General features: G+C 41.1%; 1 protein-coding gene across 3 annotated transcripts in view; it reads left to right on the forward strand.

Annotated features, from left to right (window-relative positions):
• Positions 1-24,188, forward strand: part of MAPKBP1 (mitogen-activated protein kinase binding protein 1) — an 83,616-nt gene that overhangs the window by 52,946 nt on the left and 6,482 nt on the right. Inside the window, exons 4-31 of one of the 3 annotated variants that reach the window (XM_031952141.1) lie at positions 655-717; positions 1,070-1,127; positions 1,703-1,873; positions 2,188-2,325; positions 2,600-2,782; positions 3,072-3,089; positions 3,584-3,744; positions 3,996-4,185; positions 4,461-4,604; positions 4,821-4,999; positions 5,170-5,261; positions 5,537-5,662; positions 5,942-6,012; positions 6,202-6,323; positions 6,662-6,737; positions 6,828-6,939; positions 7,059-7,122; positions 8,326-8,460; positions 8,683-8,819; positions 9,279-9,334; positions 10,663-10,914; positions 11,384-11,550; positions 11,846-11,994; positions 12,180-12,377; positions 12,658-12,742; positions 13,104-13,408; positions 13,599-14,201; positions 14,654-14,745. In XM_031952141.1, coding sequence (XP_031808001.1) covers positions 655-717; positions 1,070-1,127; positions 1,703-1,873; positions 2,188-2,325; positions 2,600-2,782; positions 3,072-3,089; positions 3,584-3,744; positions 3,996-4,185; positions 4,461-4,604; positions 4,821-4,999; positions 5,170-5,261; positions 5,537-5,662; positions 5,942-6,012; positions 6,202-6,323; positions 6,662-6,737; positions 6,828-6,939; positions 7,059-7,122; positions 8,326-8,460; positions 8,683-8,819; positions 9,279-9,334; positions 10,663-10,914; positions 11,384-11,550; positions 11,846-11,994; positions 12,180-12,377; positions 12,658-12,742; positions 13,104-13,408; positions 13,599-14,201; positions 14,654-14,745 — 4,147 coding nt within the window. The remainder of the gene's footprint in view (positions 1-654; positions 718-1,069; positions 1,128-1,702; positions 1,874-2,187; positions 2,326-2,599; positions 2,783-3,071; positions 3,090-3,583; positions 3,745-3,995; positions 4,186-4,460; positions 4,605-4,820; positions 5,000-5,169; positions 5,262-5,536; positions 5,663-5,941; positions 6,013-6,201; positions 6,324-6,661; positions 6,738-6,827; positions 6,940-7,058; positions 7,123-8,325; positions 8,461-8,682; positions 8,820-9,278; positions 9,335-10,662; positions 10,915-11,383; positions 11,551-11,845; positions 11,995-12,179; positions 12,378-12,657; positions 12,743-13,103; positions 13,409-13,598; positions 14,202-14,653; positions 14,746-24,188) is intronic. The other 2 variants (XM_031952143.1, XM_031952142.1) reach the window with 2 other exon arrangements.

A 24,188-nucleotide genomic window follows, 5' to 3' on the forward strand; every position in this document is an offset into this window, starting at 1 on the left:
CAGAAAGAAGGCCTATCGAAGTAGGCCAAGTTTTCCCTGTGACATGTTCTTTTTTTTTTACTAGGATAAATACATGAGAAAGGGACATATCCAGCCATTGCTTAAGAGGAAGTTTAGTCCCTTAGCCCTGGGCAGAGTTAGAAGCAGGAATGATGCTTAATATCAGACTGGTGGTAGGGGTTCCAGAGAAGCCCTCTTACTTTCAGTGGAAGATGGTAGGGGTGTACTACTGCAGAGACATATTCTTATCTAATAATAATTGAATGAAAGTGTGAGGAGCATAGTATACACTAGAAGGAGGAGAACTAGTTCACTCTCTGGGGACCAAATTCAAGAAAACTCTCCTGAGGACTGTAGATAGTAACTTTGAGTTTACATCTCACAGGCTTTTCTCTGTCACTATCTGTTACTACCTGAAGCTCCCTGAATCTTCTAACCAGTCCAGCTTTCTGCCAGAAGGCCTAGATTCATGAGGCAACAGGGAAACCATTAGTGGGTTTGTTTGTTTTTTTTAAGACAAATGATATAATCAGCACTCTGCATAATTAAGATAGATGTTTCGATAGATTGGAAAAGGGAAAATGTGTTGGGAGAATTTGTAGCATGAGGTCAGCTATGGAAATCTCACTATCATTCCTGTACTGTCTGTTTCAGATGTGTCGTCGTTTTATTCAATCCCCGGAAACACAAGCAGCACCACATCCTCAACAGTTCCAGGTAAGTGAACACTGAGCTCCAGGTAATTCAGGAAGAGCCTTCCTGTAGCTTTCATCCTTCTGTGTGGATTCTGGAATTAGACTATTATCACCTCTCCTCATTTAGGTAGGGTTGATGGAGAGATGTGACCTTTTTTCTTTGGAGGATAGGTATTGGGATCTCTCCTTTTACCAGCAGGGAAACCTGATTTCTGTCATGGGGCCTCCTTTGCCTAGGTCCCTCGACTGCCCAGACAACCTCCTTTGTTGCTGTTACCTGACTAGATTGTCTGGGATGCACATGTATGTGGATTGTAGAATTGATAAGCAGTTGCTCCCATCCTAACTTTCAGACTTATTTTATTCTGTTGTAGGAAAACCATCACTGCTCTTGCCTTCTCCCCAGATGGCAAGTACCTGGTCACTGGAGAGGTGAGTGAAGGAGGGAACCAATAACCCGAGCCTAGGATAAGGTATCTTTGGCCCTCCCCAAGAGCTAGTCCTGGGCCCCTTTGAAGTTTAACTCTCCTGGCCTGATGACCAATTCCCTTTTGCCACTGTCCTTGGATAATGTATCTTGCCCTCTAGGGCCCCCTGCTGGGTACAATGGCAAACCAAGAACTTGAATTGTAGAAGATGTGTGCACCCTCTCTTGTCTGTCCTTTCTTCATTCCTACTTCCAGTCCTGACTACTCCTGACTTGGAGTCAGACACTCCCTTCATTGTCTTTGTCACTCTAATATTCATTCAACAAATGTTTATTAACATTCTAGTGCTATACAAATGTTATCTGTTGTATTTATCATCATTACTGTTATTTGCTTAACTCAGGCAGTATAGGAAGTTGAAAAGTAGACTTCATGTATATAGGGATACCCATGAGGTATCTTACTAGAGAGATAAAACGGGTACATAAGTAGCTAATGCAAGGTAGAATGGGAAATAGGGGACTGCTGTCTGCAAGTGTCCATAGTCCTCATCTGTAGCTTCTTCAATGCTTCCTTTAGAGTGGGCATATGCCTGCTGTACGAGTGTGGGATGTGGCAGAGCGTAACCAGGTGGCAGAACTACAAGAACACAAGTATGGTGTTGCCTGTGTGGCCTTTTCCCCCAGCTCCAAGTACATTGTCTCCGTGGGCTATCAGCATGACATGATTGTCAATGTCTGGTCCTGGAAGGTGAGTGGGAAATGGAGGGGAATAAATGTGTGGACCCCATCAAGAACCCAGTCCAAGAGAGGTTGGGGAAGAACAAGGAGATGTTTATGTTGACCTACTTTTAGTTACTTTCTGAAAAGTGACATGGGATATATAAAGGAATAGTAATATAGCCAGCTTTGGAAGTTGAAGGAGCTATCAGAATACCACCAAGAGATCCCTGTGGGAATGAATTTCCCATCATGCTCAGTCCCTTTAGGCTCAGAATCTTAACCCTCTGTAGGCCCCACTCTAGGTTTCAAAGAGCCTAATTATTACTTTGATTATCTCCCCAGAAAAACATTGTGGTAGCTTCCAATAAAGTTTCGAGTCGAGTGATGGCTGTATCCTTTTCTGAGGACTGCAGCTACTTTGTCACTGCTGGCAACCGGCACATCAAATTCTGGTACTTGGATGATAGCAAGACTTCAAAGGTGAGAGTGATGTTGAAACTGGCCACCACATTAAGGATTACCACTAATTCCAGCCCCTATAAGCCCTAACCCTTTGTGTCCTTCCATATATCTGGTTTTTAATCATACTTCATGGGATTGGGGCTTCAAGAGAAGCCCCTGTCCCAGACTTAACCATAGCTTAGACCAAAGAGTCCTAGATATCTGTGACTTGAATCTTCCCTCCCTGCCTGAAGGCTATTCACTCTCTCCTATATGATTAGGGTATTTGAGCATTAGTAATTTGTGCCCACAGGTGAATACCACAGTACCATTGCTGGGCCGCTCAGGGCTGTTGGGGGAGCTTCGGAACAATCTTTTTACTGATGTGGCTTGTGGCCGAGGAAAGAAAGCAGATAGCACTTTCTGTATCACCTCTTCTGGACTGCTGTGTGAATTTAGTGATCGAAGGCTATTGGACAAATGGGTGGAACTTCGGGTAAGTGTGGGTCTGATCACTGAAGGGTCCCAGGCAAGATAGCAGGTTGGCTCATGAGGAAAAATATTGCCTAGAAAAGTTCACTAAGGGGAGCTAAGCCTAGGGCTCCTGAAGATTATAACCCCATTGACAACCAGCATGAAAGGGAAAGAGACCTTGTGTGGGAGGGATCCTCTGAGATGAAGCAAGACCCAAGGAGATGGAACCTGGCTTGGCACAGAGCTCCTGGTTAGGTGTTTAACTGCTTCCTTTTTGCTCTCTCCTTCTGCTTTTCCCTTTCTCTACTCAGAATACAGACAGCTTCACAGTAAGTGATGCCCAAACTTTCCTTTTCTCTCTCACGTTTTCTGGTAGTTCCTTGGAATCTTTGCTTAGCCCTTCCTATTTTATCTTCCTGGTCACTTTCCCTGCTCCCCTGCTACTTTACCTGAAACCACTCTAGGTGCTTGGCAAGTGTGCCTTGTGGCCAGGCTGAGCAGATTATGTCCTAGACTTTCTGGATAGCCCTTAAGTGAGTGTCTCCCACTCCCTTCATCCTGTCTAGTCACTGTGAGAAGGCAGGTCTGGGCAGCAGTAACCATATGTCCTTCTTTTTTTGCCTAGGTTTTGCCATTTTCTCTTGTGGGCAAGTGACTGATTGATGGAAGAGGGGATGGTGGGGTAGTTTTTTAAGAGTGAAAAGATATGGTAGAAACATGCCCCTGAGTGGGGGGAATGTTAAAAGGATCTTATTCATTCTGCCCTTCTTCATGAAAAGTAGGTTTAGCCCACTTTTTATAACTGAGTACTTTTTATCCATAGACCACAGTGGCCCACTGTATCTCAGTGAGCCAAGACTATATCTTCTGTGGCTGTGCTGATGGAACTGTGCGTCTCTTCAATCCCTCTAATCTTCACTTCCTCAGTACACTGCCCAGGCCACATGCCCTGGGCACTGACATAGCCAGCGTCACCGAGGCTAGGTGAGTTGTGTGTGCCCTTTTGACTTTTCTTTTTTCCTCCTTTTCTCTCATCTCTTAATTTATAGCAAGCAAAGAGAAAATCAACTTCTTTGGTCTTTTCAGTTGGAGGTTTGGTAATGAACCAGAGATCCTTACATCCTGTTCTTTTTTTTTTTTTTTTTTTTTTTCTGGGCTACCTATTTCTTTATTCCTTTTATCCCCCATTGCATCAGTTTTCCCTTTACCAGGTTACCCTGTCTTTTCCCTCACAGCCGCCTCTTCTCCGGTACAGCTGATGCCAAGTACCCAGATACCATTGCCTTGACCTTTGATCCCAATAATCAGTGGCTGTCCTGCGTATACAACGACCATAGCCTCTACGTATGGGATGTAAGGGACCCCAAGAAAGTGGGCAAAGTGTACTCGGCTCTTTACCATTCATCTTGTGTCTGGAGTGTAGAGGTATGTTCTGTTCTTGAAAGAAAGGCAGACTGTCAACATCCATGTCCCCTGGGGTGTGTAGGTGACAGTATTCTCTTCATTCTATTTCCTAATTTTAGAAGGAAGACCTTATGTTAAAGATTTTATCTTTTTTGGGTCCTAGGTAAAGGCCTCACTGGATGAACTTTCAGTATTCATTTATCTCAGGCTTCTTCCTACATGCCCCTCATATTTCCATTCTTGGGCAGAGTTGGATTTGCACCCCTAGGTCCTGTCTCTTCTCCCTCCACTCCTAGGTATACCCTGAGGTAAAGGACAGTAACCAGGCCTGCCTGCCTCCCAGCTCCTTCATTACCTGCTCCTCAGACAATACAATCCGCCTATGGAACACTGAGAGCTCTGGCGTCCATTCTGCATTACACCGCAACATCCTCAGCAATGTGAGAATCGGGATCCTACTCCATATTGGGAGCTGCTCATCTTACCTGTCCCCACCATTTATCTTTCTTATGTTCCAGGAGCCTATTCCTCATAATCCATGTATCCCATTCCCACAACCATATGATCTATGACTCCTCCCCTTTCCTTTGGCTAGTTATGTTGTACTTAGTATGAGGACATCATGGTTACCTCACTCAACTTTTTCCCCCAACTAGGACCTGATCAAGATAATTTATGTGGATGGGAATACCCAGGCCCTGCTGGACACAGAGCTGTCAGGGGGTGGAGACAAAACCGATGGATCACTGGTAGATACCCGAGTGGGAATCCGTTCTGTTTGCATCAGCCCTAATGGACAGCATCTTGCTTCAGGGGACCGAGTGGGCACACTTAGGTAAGTATAGCCATGAGATAGGAGCATCATTCTCACTGTCACATCATAGCCTGGGGGAGCTGTTCACATGGTGAATACCAGTTTTGAAGGGTTCTGGCTGGAAAGAGTTGGGGAAGGGAGTACATTAATGAGTAAGGGGTTTTCTTTCCCATGTAAATTCATTCTTGCAGAGTACATGAGCTGCAGTCCTTGAGTGAGATGTTACGGGTTGAGGCCCATGACTCAGAGATCCTATGCCTGGAATATTCCAAGCCAGACACAGGTGAATGAAGGTGGTTCTGGGTGGTCAATCCAGTTCCGTACTACTAATTTGGGTCTAGAGTTGAGTAATATTTCTTCCCCTTCAGAATGGGAAGACACAAAAATAGTCCCTGATTGTTCTCCCTTTGTGCTTTGGGGTTCTGTTCTTCAGGGGTTCTTTTTTCTGCCATATCTCCCTTCCTTCTCAGTCCCCACTCACAAACCAACTGGATCCAGAATTTATGACCTTACATCCCTTGAATATCTGTCAACTGGTTGATTAATTCCTCCTCACAGGTCTAAAACTGCTGGCCTCCGCAAGCAGAGACCGTCTCATCCATGTGCTGGATGCTGGACGAGAATATAGTTTGCAGCAAACTCTGGACGAACATTCTTCTTCAATCACTTCAGTCAAATTTGCAGGTAAAATTCAAGGGATGAGGGAGCAGAGGGGTTTAAAATATATCTTCATAATCCTCTTGCTTCCTATGGCCATAAGGGTCTTCCTGTAAGTTGGGAGGAATGCTGGGTACCAATCAGGCTACATTTAGAAGGAGAATGTGGCACAGATTTCATGGTGGCAAAGCTGTCAAGATTGTGAACTGTCTGATTAGCTGGTCGCATCTCGGAGGGGGGAACAAAACAAAGGAAGGAATGCCTGCAGCAGAGACAGCTAGAGTAGCTAACCCTTCTCTTCCATAGCAAGTGATGGACAGGTCCGCATGATCAGCTGTGGAGCAGACAAGAGCATCTACTTCCGTACTGCACAGAAGGTAATGGACCGTGGGAGCTCCAGGCCTCAGTGGGATAATGGAGAATGGGGACTGATAGATGCCATAGGAGCTTCCATCTGCCTAAAAGGTGCTACAGGGAGATCAGAATGAAGGCTTCTAGAGATAGAGGGTTTCTGAAGGGGAAAGTATTTTGGTCTAGACCCTATCCACACATTGTGTTCCCTACAGTCTGGAGATGGGGTACAATTTACCCGGACACACCATGTGGTACGAAAGACAACCCTGTATGACATGGATGTGGAACCCAGCTGGAAGTACACAGCCATTGGCTGCCAAGACAGAAATATCAGGTGGGTCTCCTCTCCTGCGGTAGATCAGTCCTGCTCACCTGTTACCCACGGTATATACACATCAGCTTTAGAAAGCCCTGGTTCTGATCCGAGGCCAGGGTGAGGCCAGGGCTAGAGTGGCCCTGATGCTTACTCAATTTTGATCCTTGGGATTCTCCCTTGTGCTCACTATTCTTGTCAGGGGGGTGCTGTCTGTCTGGATTTGGAGTTGAGGGCAAGGAGTGGAGAGAAGAAAAAAGAGATTCACTTGCCACCAGCTTTGTGCTGGTCACTGCCTCCTACAATATATGCACTGTGTGTGTGCCAAAGAAAGTAAGTCTTCCCTGGCTTCTCCTTAGGATCTTTAATATTAGCAGTGGAAAGCAGAAGAAACTCTACAAGGGATCCCAAGGTGAAGATGGCACCCTCATCAAGGTAAGGAGATCCTCAGGCTGGCGGTGGCAGGAGGGCTTTCCTGCCCCAGCCTGCCCCTCACCTCCATCCACCAAATACCTCATCCTTTAGGTTCAGACGGACCCCTCAGGCATCTACATTGCTACCAGCTGCTCAGACAAGAATCTCTCCATTTTTGATTTCTCTTCAGGAGAGTGTGTAGCTACCATGTATGGCCATTCAGGTAAGCTCTTCCTCTCCTCAAAGTGGCCCTCAAGCTTCAACAGTTCCCCTCCCCTAGTTTGACAGGCCCCTGGTGGGGATAATAGGAAGCTCAGGAATGGTATTCTGTGTCTTCCTCAGAGATTGTCACTGGCATGAAGTTCAGCAATGACTGCAAACATCTCATCTCTGTATCAGGAGACAGGTGAGCAGGAGAAGCCTCCCCTAGGAGAAAGCCATGTTTCCCACCATAGGTTCTCTTCTGAAAGGTTCTGGACCAAGATTTCTTACTTTGACCTACTGAATGGCCTTCTGGCATTGGGTGCCTCTCTCTCTGGTTCTTGTCTACAAAGATCCGGGCCCTCTGTGTTTTTGCAGTGACTGTTGTCCTTGCCTAAAATGCTCTTCTCACCTCATAGCTATCTCTTAGAATGCCTTTGTTTCCTTCAGAGTTCAGCCACCTTCTACATAAGATCCTCACTGTTGTTGTCTTCTCCATCCCCATCAAATTATCGTTTGTATATATGTAGCAGTACCAGATCTCAAACTCCATTATGAGGCAATAGTTTAAAACTATTTGGTACTAAGAAATAGAAAACTAGATCGGTGGAGTAGAGTAGTCATATAATTTACAACAGCAAATAAACAAAATAAGCTTGTATTTGATGAGTGTAGAATCTTAAGATTTGGGAATAAGAATTCATCATTTCACAAAAATTGCTGGGAAAACTGGCAAGTGTTATGCCAGAAACTGGGCATTTTATACCATTTATCAAGATAATGTCAAGATGTAAGACCCAGGCATAAACAGAGATTCTACAAGAAAATTAACATGGAACATATTACCAGTCAGATTCATGAATATGTGAATAATTTATGAATAAACATGTTATGTGTAAAATGGATAATTTCAAACAAATTGGATAATTTCAATTATACCAAATTTAAAAAGCTTTTGCCAAAACAAAACAAGACCAACCAAGATCAGAAGATAAGAAGAAAATGGAGAAAAATTTATATTTATCAGATCAGTATTTCATATCTAAAATATGTGAAGAACCTTGTCAAATCCATAATAATGCAATTCTCTAATTCTTGACATATTTGTTGTTTCCTTTGTTGTAATAAAAGTTCCCTCAGAATGAAGAATCTTTGATTTTTACCTTTGTAACCCTGATACCTATCACCGTTCCTGGATTGTAGCGCATGATTCCTAAATACCTAATGGTTCATTGATTAGTTAATTAAGCAAGGGGTTTCTGGTTGAGAGTGATTTGATATCAACAACCCTATTCGGATCTCTTGCCCGCCAGTCCAAGGAGACAGTATCATGATAATATTCTATATCCTTTAGATTATTTCTTGTCTTTATTTCCTCTTGTGATTTTTCTTATAATTCTGTCCTTAGCTGCATCTTTGTATGGCGTTTGAGCTCAGAAATGACTATCAGCATGCGGCAACGTTTGGCTGAGCTTCGGCAACGCCAGCGAGGGGGGAAGCAACAGGGGCTATCACCCCCTCGAAGGGCTTCTGGGCTCAACCGGTAAGGAGCAAGGAAAAGGTGTGCATTGGGGGATTGCTTATCACCTGTGTGGGACTTTGCCCACATTTACTCCTGCCTTTACTTCATTGCTTGGGCCATTTGTGAACACTTCCTTCATAAACCCCAGCCCTCTAATTTGACTTGCTCTAATACTGATCAGTTATTCCACTGACATCCTTCTCTTTTATTTGTCCCTCCTCCTGGAATCCCTCTTGATTTTAGTCGAGAGACCCCTACAGTGCTTTCTCCAGTACCAGCCCTTTCCTCAGACAGTGACAAAGATGGGGAAGATGAGGGTACTGAGGAAGAAGAGCTGCCAGCCTTGCCCATTCTTGCCAAAGGTCCCAAGAAGGATCCAGGTATATGTCTCCTTGGTGTAAAGGAATAAATTATAGAGGATCCAGAGGAAACAATACTGGAGGTGTTCCCAACCTGGGTTTATACACCCCAGGGAGTATAAAAACTTGTCAAGAACATCTGATAATTATTTGGCAACCAACTATATTATCCTGTTGAAATTAATTAATCTCTTTTATTTCTTATGTCCACATGCATGGTTAACTCTCCAGCTTATTTCCTTTAATATTGACCATGAGCCACAAGACTTACTAGAAGGAAAAGGGTATAGGGACTTCAAAATTTGGGAAACCCTGAAGTTAAGGGGAATATGGACATCAGGATGAACTGAAAGATCTCAGGAATCAAGATGTAGAAGGGAATAGGATGATTATTTGGGAATTGGACAAGTCTGAGTTGGGATAGAAAGTTGATTGAGCTCGACACAGAGCCCTTTCCTAATAATTCTTCCCCTGTAACAGCTTCAGCCCGAGGTCCAACCCTACCCCGAAGCCTGTCCCACTGGGAAATGAGTCGGGTGAGTGTCTCTCCTCAATAATGTTTATCAGTCCTAATAAACATGATCACATGTATTGAGGGTCAGAATCAGTTTCAATTAGGAAGCTCCCCCGTGCCCCCCCCCATTTTCCTTCCTGTGGGCACAATCAACTTTGGTACCCACTGGTGTTGGAAGAACAGGGGCAGAATTGTTTTTACCTATTTGGAAGGAGATCCAGTTAGTTGACTATTCAGGGACACATGATGTAAATGGTCAGTCAGGAAATGGGTCAGAAGCTCCAAAAGCTCTGGTGAATTGAAGGGTCAATAAAACCTCAAGGTCCAAAATCCCTATGACAGGCTGCATAATTAGAATCTGAGATTGCACTAACTGGATCCAGGGTGCAGACAGGGTCAGGAACCTGGGAGGCAGTGTGGCCATGGGAGAAGTGCTAGATTCAGAGGGCACCTCTGATGTTTATTGTCTCATGAACCTGGGAGTCTTTAACCTCCAATTTTTTCATCTGTAAAATGAGGAATCTGAATGAGATTGCCTCTCATATCCCTTGTGGCTCTAAATCTCCAATCCTATGATCCTGCAAATTGTATATTGCTTTAGGATTGATCTTAAGGGACAAATGGTTTTTTATAGCTGTCATAGAGCTTATTTAAAAGAAACAAAACTCCCTCCTAGTAGACTCCCCTAGGATAGAAAAGGTCTGGTTCCTTTTACTGTAAGTGAAAGGCCCAGTCAGATCAGATTATGGGAATTGATCTTGTACTTCAGGATTACAGTTCTCTGAGTCAGAGATGGCAGTGATACTTCTTCAGGGAGTGGGGATTTTGGATTCCCTGTTGGATATGTGTGCTCCTCCAGGATTTAGGGTATTCTGCACATTGTTTATGAAACACCTGCTATATGTAAGTAAGCACAAGGAGGACATACAGAGATGGAAATGAGGCATTGGCTGCCCTTGAGTTTGTTTTGCTTTAGGGGAGGAAAAGGGAATAAACATTTATAGAGCACCTGTTGTATACCAGGTACTATGTTAAAGGCTTTTCAGATGTCCCTATTTGATCATCAGAACAATCCTACAAGTTAGGTAATGTTATTAATCCCCCATTTTAGTATGGAGAAAACTGAGGTAAACAAAGATTAGATGATTTGCCTTGTCATCACTCAGCTAGTAAGTGTTTGAGGCCAGATTTGAATTCTGCTGTATCCTTCGTGCCACCAAACTGCTTAAAGGTGAATGTTGCTTTCTTCATATCATCCTTAGTTGTTGAGGTCTCCCAAGTAATCCATCATAGTAGGCAGAACTCTCTGAAGCCTTCTTTGACTATTACTCTTACTCCCTATTTTCTTAGACTCAGGAGGGAGTAGAATTCCTGGACTCGGCTCCTGCTGCCAGCCAAGGTCCCCGAAGACGAGGACGATGGGCCCAGCCAGGTGTAGAGTTAAGCGTTCGTTCCATGCTGGACCTTCGGCAATTGGAGACACTGGCCTCAGCACCTCGGCCACCCAGCGAGGACTCTCTGGCACAGGAGTCACAGACTCAGGCCCAGTCTGTCCTTGAGAAATATAGCCAACAGGCCTCTGTAGATGTCCATCCCAGCCAGGTAAGGTCCTTTTCCCAGATGACCTCTATCAAGAGCCAAATCAGTCCTACTTTATACCTGAAGTCTAGGGTTTTTTCATCTTTTTTTTGAGTTACAGATTCAATTTGGAGCACATCTGGGTCTGGTATGGCATGTAGAATGAAACACATATGACATTTGTCCCAGTTTAAGTCCCCTCATATATAATAAGTAATGGCTGGCGATAGGCATCCATATGATTTAAAAGAGCACAGTTTTTCCAGGAGCTTGAAAACATACAGGTATACCTCCACCTGATATCTCACCCATAAATCTGTCTCCAGATTTGTCAGACCTCTGGCCTCTGGTCTATATCTTGGACTATGGGGTTCTCAGCTTCTCTTTAAAACTAGTGTGCTCTATGCTTCTTCCTACTCTTACTTTCATCCCTCTCTGAGGACCTCTTTTTATATCAGGAAACTTATTTATGGCCTTGCCAATATGTTTCTAGAATGGAAATGTTTCCCAGTCCCTGACTTCCAAGTCTTGTGCCTGCTCTCAAGTTATCCAGATGATTTCTCAGGAAGAGGAGGTCTTCGCTCAAGAGTTGGAGCCAATGAACAATGAAGATGGTGTTGTATACCCTGAACCAGGCAGTTGCCCTTCCATTGATACCAGGCAAGGATTCTACTCTACCCCACACAGTCCTCACAAGGTTCTGCTGCCCCTACTTTTCTAGTTCTTCTAGAGTCTTTCCCAACTTTATTTCAGGTGTGTTCTTCCTCACTGGGTTGTGGGAGATTGGATCTCTTTTTTGTTCTCCCCCTACCTGTATGTCTTCAAAATAATAGACCCAAGTGGTAGTCTAACATTTTCTCGGAAATGAGGAAGAAAATTAACAACTTAATAAAGTGGTTAATCATTTTTTTTTGCTCTCCTTGTTCTCCCTACTTGCTGGGTCTTATTCTCCTAGCAATGAGTTCCAGGTACAGGCCCTTCCCCATGGCCCACTGGGTAGAGTGTATCCAAGTAGCAGAAGCACTGAGAAACACAGTCCTGATAGTGCCTGCTCTGTGGACTATAGCAGTAGCCGCCTTTCCAGCCCAGAGCATCCCAATGAAGGTAAGAAGAGCCTATCCTAAAATTCATGGTCCCTAAAGCTTTCTTTGGTAGACAGAGGGAGCTTGCAGATGGAAAAAGGTTATACCTTGGGGCCAGGACCACATTGGAAGGGCTGAATGGTGGAACTAAAGCAAGATAGGGGTATAAGTATCTCCTTTTCCCACATTCTCATCCCCTTTCCCCAGATTCTGAGAGCACAGAGCCCCTGAGTGTGGATGGAATCTCCTCAGACCTTGAAGAACCAGCTGAGGGGGAAGAAGAGGAGGAAGAAGAAGATAGAGGAACTGGCTCTGGTGGGCTACAGGGAGGCAGTCCCTGTACTCCTGACCAGGAACAGTTCCTCAGACAGCACTTTGAGACCCTAGCCAATGGAACTGCTCCAGGTGTGGTCAGAGGATCACAATAATTTTCCATCCGTTCCCTGTCTGCCCATGAAACTTAAGGGCAGAGTGTGGCCTAGAATTTCTCTTCCACGGGCAGAAGCCCCAGGGCTGGTTGGGAGTTTGTCCTGGGGTTTCCATGTTCCTGAAGGTTGGTTATGGGTCCCGAAGGCTGGGAAATAGTCCTCAGACCTGTGTCTAGCTCTTATGAGTATTCAGGGTTTTGGCAAATAGTAGGAACTTACATACTTGTTGACTAACTAACTTACTTTCTCCACAACAGGCAGTCCAGGCCGACCCCTGGAGAGGATGGAGCCTCAAAGCATATCATCCCGATTCCTATCCCAGGTGCAGACTCCTGCACTCAGGTACGTCATTCTTGGCTTAGGTGAGCCCAGACTGAGCATGAAGTGCTAGATCTCCAACTGTTCACTAGCCATAGAACCAGAGAAGTAAAAGCCGTTGCCTGGGTCACTGCTTAGGGAATGATTAAAAATGAGCCAGGACTTCTCTCAAGGCTGCTGTCAGGCATCTCTGCTGCTGGTTTGGCTCGAAGACCCACCCCTGCCAGCAGCAAAGATTAGCCTTGCCCTCTGCCCTGCTGACCTCCCAGGAGTGGAAAAAAGAGAGCTTAAGTGGCCTTCTGGATATGATGGGGGGGGGAGCATGTATGGCTATGACTGGGCATTGAGCTACCAGCCATTCGGTCTTCTTCATATTCCAGTGTAGCTCTCTCTTATCTCATTCCTCCAGGGAGTTCTCTCTGTCTTCCATGAGTTCAGTACTACCACAGAAGCCCATCAGGGTGTTTCCGAGTCCCAGTGAGAAGCCTAGCAGTGGAACCATCAGCCCCCAGAAAGCCCCCCCAGAGGCTGAGTCAATTTCGAGGGGCTCTAACCCCCAGCCTGTGGCATCTGTACTCCGACGGCGCCGCCTGAACCTGGATAACAACTGGACGCACAAGAAGACAGCCTTACCTGGCTCTGGCGCCAGCCTCCAGAAAGCCCAGTCAGTGCATAACCTGGCATCACAAGGTGAGGGGTTCAGCTTGATGTGGCTCCCTCTTGAACAGGGGATAGGAGAGTCTGGTAGATCCACTGGGGATTATCCCTGTATGTGACCTTGAGTCCTTCCAAGTCCTTAGATTTTCCCTGGGCTGGAGCACAAAGCTGTGATCTTTTTGGATAGCTTTTCTCCAGCTTGACCTTAGTTATGTTTCTACAGATGAGCCATCTCTACCTGGTCCAGTACCTCTACAACAGAGTGATGTCCAAGAAGGACTGGGCTCTCTAACTCAAGCTGACGGTCGCCCAACTCGGCCCCATTCTTATCTGAACCCTACCACCAGCTCCGTGGCTAAGATGTCTCGTAGCACCTCTGTGGGGGAAAACCTAGGCCAGGGGGATTTGACTGAAACTCAGGTCTCTAACCCCATCAGGATCACATCCATCAGCAAGCCAGCTCTGCCAAGCCGGGCTCACCTTGTTCTGGACATTCCCAAGCCACTGCCTGATAGGCCCAGCCTGGCTGCTTTCTCCCCTGGGGCAAAGGGCCGGGCCCCTTGTGAAGCTCAACAACTTGGCCCCCCAGGGATCCTGGGGAAGAAGTCTGCCACAACAGAGGGGAGGGCCTGCCCAGGGGAGGGACCCATTCTCACACCCAGGACAGAATGCCAGGCTCAGCTGGGGCCCCAAAGGTCTTGTGTCCAGGAACTACCAGCCACATGCCTCCCCCGAGAGCCTGAGAACTTGCAGCCCCCACCCCCAGAGAAGATCCCCAGTCCCATGGAACCTTCCAGGCCAGGGACTTCCCTGAGCCAGGACTCAGGTGTGCATAGTTCCTCACCTCTCATCTCCTGCCCCTTCCCCCTTCTCTTGTTTCTGTTGGCCACTCTCGGGCTCCATCCCATTTCTGTGCATCCAGCCTCTGCTGTGTCTCGTCCTGTTTGCTCCTGTCTCGTTCCATAAGTCACTCCCTTGATGGTGAGACCCTCCTGCTGAACACCATGTTCTCCCTGTGCCTGCCTTATCCACCTCAGTGCCAACTCTGGGATTGCCCCTTTTCACATGTGCTTCTTGTACGGGGTGGGGGTCGATATGGGGATGGTATATAAGCAGGGAAATAGTCCCAAAAGGAAGGGTCCATGGCTGAGAAAATAGCTGAAATGGGTAAAAGGGTTGGCTGCATCTCTGGAGTCTTTCAGTTTTGGGGTTCCATTGGGTGGGAGGCCCCAAAGGAAAGTTTACAGGGATTCACTCAGCAGCATCTGTCCCTCCCAGAACTGGTGATGATGGTGAGCATGGAACAGTGTGAGCGCCTTGTGGCAGAACTTCGGAACAGCGTACGCCAAGTTGTTCAACTATATCGATTGGTGAGTGACCTTGGAGGGAGCACTTACAATTCTCTTCCATTTTGCAGGATGATGTCTATTATGGATATTAACAAAATGGAACAGGACAGAGAAATGAGTCAGGCAAATAGGACAGGTAGATGAGTCATTGATAAAATTGGAAATGATATTTGAATTGTCCATAAAGACGGACAAAAATCCAGGAACAAGAGTCTTATGGAGCCAGAGATAGGACTAGGAGCCATGGTGGGGGCCAGAACAACTATAAAGTGGAAGTTTGGCATAGCTTGAATAATATAGCCAGGTCTCAATGAATATGAATGATGAATCCCTGAAGGTGGTCCTGATACTCACTCCATCATTCTGCTAAGTTGGATCCATTTACCCTATTTTACATAATTATAATTTCAAATAGTGAGAATTTGAATATATGCCATGATCTCTGACCTCTCAGCAGTGCTAAGCTAGTAGGTTAAACTAGCACTCACCTTGGAAAAGAAGTCCAAAGGAAGTGTATCATCAGCTTTCCCAGCAAAGCCGATTTCCCTTTACCTTCTGTGAAGAGGTAGTAGAGTGATGGGAATAAGAAAAACAATCAAAAACAAATCCTATTCTTATTTAACTGGGGCCAGAATAGAGTAAAGTTAATCCAAAGAAATTTCTCACAGAAGTACAAAGTTTGCCTAAAATCTCTATTTCTGTTATTGTTCAGACATGGGCATGTGTCTAGTTTCTTCTATCAAAAGTGATTCATTCTTCCAGAAAAAGCAAGAGTTCATGTCAATTTGACTCCCAAATTTCCTGAATAATTCAAATTCTGTTTTTCCTCTGGTCTTCATTAGCTCCTTATATTTTTCTTTACCTCTTAATTTTATCTCATTCAAGATTTATCTGTCCCTGGACAAGTGATATTGCCATTTTCCAGCCTTTGTATATACAATTTCTTTCATGACAGGAATATTTTCAGTCCTCACTTCCACCTCTTTGGATCCCTAGTTTCCTTTAGGCCTTAGCTCAAATACCACCATCTTTTACAGTAGGTCTTTTCAAAGTTACTTTTTATTGCCTTCTCAATGTCTGCATCCCAAAGAACTTTAGGAGATGGAGCAATTGCCAAGTCAGTGTTTGCTGAGCAGAATCAAAGGAATTAAGATTTCACATGGCTGTTAAGTTTATCAGGGTCATTCTCCAGATAACTTTTGTTTTTCAAGTCCTCTCTTGATCAGCAACAAAACAAATTACTGAAAGTCTTCTGTGTATAAAGTATGATGCTAAGCTTTGGGATAATACATAAAAAACAATACAGTTCCTAGTCATCCCTCTGAATTTTTCAGTCTGGGAAGTAAACACCCCCCACAATTGGGATGTTGCTCTGTTGTACCTGTTTTTGACACACATATCTCTGTGTGTGTGTGTGTGTGTGTGTGCGCGCGCACAGATACATCTCTGTTTGCCTAGCTATCTGTTTAGCTCTTGGGTAGAGAGAGGAAAATACTACAGCTTCTTCACCAAAGAGGGAGTTCATTTTAGCTGACAAATAAATGTATTTTTCCTTTAGCATTATAGTTAGAATGAAGAACAAGCATTGTGATCTTAATTTTATCTTTTTGGACAGTGTGACTAATTTCTTTCCTATGTGTTTACACAAAATATATAAAATATATCTGCATAACACATACATACATCTTATGTATAGATATATACAGATATTCTTGCTTTACATAAATTCACATGATGGAAATTTGAAGATTTGGGCACTGGTCAGAACTCCTGTTGTGCTCAACACAGTGAGGTCAGCAGTACCAACACACCTCTGGCCTCGGGATCATTCATTTAACTGAAGCCACTTGGGGCAGGAGAGGTGTCCCAAGGGAGGGGGAAACCTGCAGAACAATCCACTTCACTTCACTTAAGTGAGAACTCTCTGTGTTTATGTGTTTATGTGTATAATCTGTTTTGTTTATATATATGCATACATACATATTGGTGCAGATCAGCATCCTCTCTGCAACATAAGCTTTTAGTTTGGAACAGAGGGAGCAAACTCAAAGCACAGCCACAGTGTTGTCATGCCAGATGAAAATGTAATCCAGAGATGTTGTACAAAATAAATAGAAATACATCAAGCCATAGATAATATTCATTTGTGATTTTCTAAGTCAGCTGGTATCCATTTCTCTTTGAGATTGATGCCATTTGGCTTTGAGCACTAAGATTAGTGACTTGTCCTGGATGACGTTGCCAAGGTAGGTCAGCTGCAGTCCTTGAACCCAGGTCTTCCTGGCTCTGAAGTTGGAGTTTATTCATTATATCTTATTGCCTTTATGGCTATTATAAATTTTATATATTACACACACACACCACACACACACACACACACACACCTCTGTAACTTTCTCAGGAGCAGAAAAGCCACTGAGAAAATGCTTAGATTCTGAGGGGAAAGTTTTAGGTGTCTTTGCCAGATCTAACATTTAGAATACTTGTATCTGAAATATATCCAACAATTCTTGGGTTTGGGGATGAGCTAACAGACTGGATAAAGAATGCCTGGATGGATTCCTGGACAAGATCTGGGCTTGCATCTGGCAGAGTAGTTGTGCTAATAGATTTGGTTTTGGTCTTTTTTTTTTTTTTTTAACTTTATTTTGTTTATTTACTTTTACTATCCTACTGCAGAGTTTTAAAAAATAAAATAACACAGAGATTGGACTGTATTTCTAAGGCCCCTTCTAACTATAAATTTATAATTTTCTTGAGATCTTTTTTGGATCCTATCATATACAAATTTGGTAATCATGCCATCTCTGCCTTCAAGACATTTGTTGTAAAAATGTTAAATAAGAATAGATCTGTGGGGCATCCTGTAAAGAATGCTAGCTATTAATATATATGATTGTTTATATATAGATATAGAACAAAAGAGGGAGAAGGTGGGCAAATTGAGGTTTGATATAAGGACAGATTTTCTACTTAGAACTAAACAATTAAGAATTTTTCAGAAGTGGACTGGCCAGCCAGCCTTGGAAAGTAATGAATCTCCCTTAATTAGAAATTTTCAAAAATGCCGAATGACTGTTTATTCAGTATATTATAGGAAGGATTCATTTTAGATATGGATTAAACTAAGTAGCCAGTGAGTTCTTCCCATTTGAAAATTTAGTGGTTCTTATTCTGATTTTATATACCTGATTTTTCTGCAAAACATTTGATAAAGCCTTTCATACTAACCTTTTAGACAAAATAGAGAGATGAAGACTAGATCATCAGGGCTTCTTAAACTTTCCATTCCCAACCCTGCTTCACCAGAGAAATTCTCATGTGACCCTGGCTATATAAGTATATAAAATAGGTATGTAAATCAAAAATCTGTCAATAATAAACCATAATTTTGTAACTCCCATATTCAGTTACAAGACCCCATGTGGGATCACAACTCATTTGAAGTTGGGGGCTAGATAATGAAACAGATGGATTTGAAACAAGTTGAATCATGGGACCCATTGAATTATTCATGAGTTAATGTCATCTTGGAGGTCTCTATATAACACATCATTGTAAATGCTCATAAGATCATCACTTCAAAGCTGGAATAGGTCTTAAAGGCCATCTATTCAAACTCTCATTTTACAAATGAGAAAACTGAATTGTACTTCCCCAAGGACATACAAGTAGAAGCAGCTCACAAATAAATGCCAGTATTTTTTAAACCTAGGCCCCCTCTAAATCCAGGGTTATGTTTTACTATACATACCATTAAAAACAAAGCATATTTATTTGTTAACAAACATTTTATTGATTTGGTTTTAAATTTTATTTTATTTTCATTTCCAAAATCTTCCTTCTCATCTCATCTGTGGAGAAAACAAACAAACAAAAACTTGTTACAAACGTGTAGACTGAAGCAAAACAAAATTTCTTCATTATTATCTGTCTCTACCACTCCTTTCCCCCCACTCCACACACTCCTCTTGTCTCCATTCCCTCCAATAAATAAAAATAAAGATGTTACCTATCTGCACTCTTGAGTCTATCACTTGTTTTTTCTGGAAGTGGGTAATGTGTTTCATCATGATTCCTCTGGAAATATGGTTGGTCATTCTGTTGATCAGAGTTTATCTGCTAATTGTTATAGCATAAACTATTTTCTTAGTTCTGCTCATTTCACTTCATTTAATTCTTGCTAGGTTTCTCTGCCACCTTCCCTTAATTTTTTTTTAATACTAACACAATACTCGCCCATTATATTCATGTGCTCTGACTTGTTTAGTTATTCCCCATTGATGTGAATCCTCTTAGTTTCCTATTCTTTGCCACCACAAAAAAAGAGCTTCTATAAATATATTAATTTAAATAAGGGACTCTTGAGTTCTTTTTGATCTCTGAGTTATAGGTCTAGTAGCAGAATCACAGGGTCAAAGAACATGCACAGTTTAATAACTTTTGGAGCATAGTCCAAATTACTTTCCAGAATGGAATAGTGGAATATACCATTAACAGTATATTAATGTACCCGTTTTCCGAGAGCCCCTCCAATGTATTTGTAATTATCCTTTCTTTGTTCAGCTTTGACAATCTGATGACTGAGATGGTACTTAAGAGTTGTTTTAATGTGCATTTCTCTATTAGTGATTTAGAGTGTGTTATATGACTATCGATAGTTTAAGAGTTCTTCCTTTAAAAACTGCCTTATATATTTTAACCATTTATCAGTTGGGAAGGTATCTAGTATTCTTATTTGGCTGTTTCCTATATATTTTAGAAATGAGTCCTTTATCAATGAAACTTGATGCAGATATCCCCCCCCCCCCCCCATTTTCTGTTTCTCTTGTAATTTTATTTTGTGAAATTTCACATTGTCTTTGTGTGAAAAAAATTTTTAAATTTCATATAATTAGTATTCATTTTTACCTCCTGTCTCTAGCCTTGAATTCTTCTCTTATTTATAGATCTGATAGATGGCTTCCTCCCTGCTCCTTTAATTTATGTCTTCAATCATATAACCATTTGGATAACTGGTCTATACCTAGTTTTACCATTCTGTTTTTTTTTTTTTTTTTTTTTTTTCAGTTTTTACAACAGTTTGTTGAAGTTCTTGCTTCAATTTTTGGGTTTGTCAAATACCATCAAACATTGCTTCTGAATATTATATAATTAATCTGTTCCACCGATTAACCCTTTTATTTCTTACTAATATAAAAGTGTTTTGATGATTGTAGCTTTGTAATATGGTTTGAGTTAACATGCTACCTTCCTTCCCACTTTTTTATTTTTATTCATTCTTTATATATTCTTGACATTTTCTTCCTCCAAATGAATTTTTCCCAGCTTTATAAAATAATTCTGGTAGTTTGATCAGCAGAGCACTGAATAAGGTAATTTAGATAATAGTATAATTTTTATTATATTGGCCCAGAAGTAGTTAATATTTTTCCAACTCTCTCCCATTGTGTAAAGATGGTTTTGCAGTTGTATTCATAAAGTTCCTGTATATGTCTTGTTAAATAAGATTGCCAAATATTTTACACTATCTATAATTATTTCAAATGAAAATTTTCTCTCACTTCCTCTTGGGTTTTTGGTGCTAATATACAGAAATGCATGTTTTGTGTAGGTTTAATTTATATTCTTGCAAGTTTACCAAAGTTGTTCATTGTTTCATTTAGCTTTTAGTTGTCCAGAGTTCTTTAAGTAACCATCATATCATCTGCAAAAAAGTGATAATTTTGATTCCTTTTTGCTTTTGGTTATTTCTTCAGTGCCTTCTTCTTATTGCCATAACTAGAGTTTCTGTCATCATCTTGAATTGGATTGATAATGGTCATCTTTTAATCTTAATCTTACTGGAAAGGTCTCTATCCCACATACAAATAATGCTGGTTTTTTGTTTCGATAGATATTCCTTTTTATTTTATTTTAATAATAATAGCTTTTTGTTTTTCAAAATACATGCAAAGATAAGTTTTCAACATTCACCCTTGCAAAAACTTGTGTTCCAATTTTTTTTTCCCTTTCCCCTTCCCTCTACAGCAAATAATCCAGTATAGGTTAAACATATGCATTTCTTCTAAACATATTTCCATATTCATCATGCTGCTCAAGAAAAATCAGATCAAAAGAGAAAAAAAAACAGGAGAAATGAAGAAAGAAAACCAAGGAAACCAAATAAAACTGAAACAGTTTAAAAAAAAAAAAAAAAAAAGATGAAAATACTATGCTTTGACCCACATTTAGTTTCCATTGTTTTCTCTTTGTATGTGGATTGCACTTTCCATCACAAGTCTATTGGAATTGCCTTGAATCTCCTCATTGTTGAAAAGAACCAAGGATACCACATAATTATGTTGTTGCTGTATACAATGTTCTCTTGGTTCTGCTCATTTCACTGAGTATCAGTTCATGTAATTCTTTTCAGGCTTTCCTGTAATCAGCCTGCTCATCATTTCTTATAGAATAATAATATTCCATTACATTCATATACGCTTACTTATGCAGCCATTCTCCAACTAATGGGCATTCATTCATTCGGTTTTCAGTTCCTGGCCACTATAAAAAGAACTGCTACAAACATTTTTGCACATGTGAATTCTTTCCCCTTTTTTTATGATTTCTTTGGGATATAGACCTAATAGAAAAACTGTTGGATCAGAGTATGCATAGTTTGATAGCCTTTTGGGCATGATTCCAAATTGCCCTCCAGAATTCACAACTCTAGCAACAACATATTACTATTTATCATTTAAAATAAAACTAAATTTATTCCCATGCTTTTCAGTATTTTTAATAAGAATGTGTGTCATACTATGTCAAAAGTGGTTTTTTTATTCATCTCTTGATAGAATTATGATTTTTTTTTGTTATGATTATTTTAGCAGTTTTCCTAATATTGAACAAGTATTTAATTCTTGGCATAAATCCATCATAATCATAGTATATGATCTTTGTCATATGTTACTATGGTCTCTTTGCTAATATTTAATTTAAAATTTTTGCATCAGTATTCATTAAAGATATAGATCTATAGTTTTCATTCTGTTTTAACTTTCTGATTTAGGTATTGACAGAAATGAATTTAGTAATAGGATCTCTTCTTTTCCTATTTTTTCCAATAATTTGTGTACTGTTATAATTAATTATCTGGTAAAATTCACTTATAAAGAAAAATAAAGTACTTTTGAGAGAGAAAAAAGAAAAAACTTTACCCAAAAGTTAAAGTGCACAACAGGTGAAATTTTTAAAAATTCACATGTAAATATATCTAATTGTGGGATTCTTTTCATCAGGAATTCATTTATGGCTTACTCAATTTTTTAATGATAAATCTATTTGACTACTTTGTTTCTTTCTCTCTTAATCTGGATAATTTATATTTTTGTAAATTTTCATCAGTTTTGTTGGCATACAATTGGACAAAATAGTTCCTAATAATTTCTTTTCTTCATTGACTTGTGAAGTCACCTTTTGTACTTTTAATGCCAGTAGTTTTCATCATTAAAATCATGTTAGCTAATGCATTATCTATTTTATTAATTGTGTTTTTTTTAAAATTGGTTTTAATTTTATTAGTTCAATAGTTGTTTTGCTTTCAGTTTTGTTAACCCTGCTTTTAATTTTCAGAGTATTTATTTTGGTATTTAATTGAGGGATTTCTCTGTTAGTTTTTTGGTTTCTTGCCCAGTTCTTTGATGTACTCTTTCACTAATGGAGATATATAGAAATATAAATTTTCTCCTAAGTACTGCTTTGATTTCCTGTCTCCAATTTTTTTTATGTTGTCTTTATCTTTTCTATTTCTTCAGCTCACGCACTCTTTAGGACTAAATTATGTAGATTCCTATTAATTTTCATTTTTTGCTTCAAAGGTCTTTTGTTGAATATAATTTTTAGTTCGTTAGGGTAAATTTTTTTGCTTTTCTGCATTTGTTGTGAGGTTTTTAAAGCTCGAATGGTTGTCAGTTTTTGTGAAGGTGACATGTATACCTGAAAATGGGTATACTTCTTTCTGTTCCCATTCAGTGTTCTTTAAGAATTTAAATATTATGCCATTTGATACACATATGTTTCATATTGATATTAATTCATTGTCTATGGTGCCTTTTAACAAAATGTAGTTTCCCTATTTATCTCTTAAGCTTCCTTTTGCTAATTGTTCTTGCCTTTTTAATTTCATTTGAAGCATAATAGAAGCCTTTTTTTTGTTTGTTTCTTGTCAACAACATTTGTTGGATTTTAATCCATTCTACTATCCTTGTCCATTCCATTCATTCACAAATTTGATTGCTAATTGTTTTATTTACTTCCTTTCTGTTCTTTTTTTCTTTTTTGTTTTCTGTCCCTTCTTTAAGAGTTTATTTTGTCAGGAGCAGCTAGATGGTACAATGGTCCCAGAACATCAATCCCGGACCTGAGTTCAAAAGTTACTTCAGACACTTAACACTTTCTAGTTGTGTGACTCTGGGCAAGTCACTTAACCCCATTTGCCTCACCCTCCCGAAAAAAGTTTGTTTTATTTCTAATCAATCCCCTTTTTAGTATTTCCTTCCTTTTATTCTCCTTATCCTTTAATCCTTTTCTTCCCATTTTCCTATTAGGTGAAACATATCTCTGTATGCGTGTGTGTGTGTGTGTGTGTGTGTGTGTGTGTGTGTGTGTGTGTGTATTCTTTCCTCCTTTGACCAGTTCAGATGAGAGTGAGCTTCAAGTTTAGTCTAGTCCTTGCCCCTCTCCTCCTCTCTCCTAAAATGTCTACATGCAAACACCCCCACTTCAGTTATGTGAGATTATTTCTCCTACACTTCCTTTTCTGTTTTTCTTTTGCAATGTATTCTTCCCCACCCTTTCCATTCTTTTAAGATTGTTATGCTGGAGAAACTGAGGCAAGATAGAGATTAGAGAGTATTTAATAATTTATTTAAAAGGGAGAGATTTACTGGAACCAAATGGATCCATGGTTTGCTCCCAGACCTGAATGAGACTATCTGTCTCCAAGAATCCAGCAAACAATCCTAGTTCTCAATGACCTATATGCACATCATTGGGGTAGATTGAGGCAGGGGCGGAGTCGGTGCTGAGAGTGGGAACTGGACTCTGACAATCTGATTCTGATGGGATTGAGGGCAGGCATGGGGGATGGGATGACCTAATGTGGGGAGGAACCCCAGAGATGGGGAGAGGCAGCTTGATAAGACAGTATCTGAAATTCTGATAGCTTGGGAAGCCTAGAGGTATTCTGACATTCTAAAAGGTAAGATCTTTTATTCTTATCAGATATTCTGATTAAGAGGTAGGGGAGGTTTCACAAACAATTATAAACTGAAGCAGAACACTTAGGTAAACCTAGGCAGGACTGGGTCAGGATAATTAGGGTAACTGAGTCAGGACAGTAAAAGAGAACTGTGGCATAACAAGATCATCAGATAATAGAATCACTTCTAGGCCCTCTGTCTAATTTGGTACTATGAACC

The sequence above is a fragment of the Sarcophilus harrisii genome, chromosome 2 (assembly GCF_902635505.1).
Source record: "Sarcophilus harrisii chromosome 2, mSarHar1.11, whole genome shotgun sequence".
NCBI classification, from domain to species: domain Eukaryota; kingdom Metazoa; phylum Chordata; class Mammalia; order Dasyuromorphia; family Dasyuridae; genus Sarcophilus; species Sarcophilus harrisii.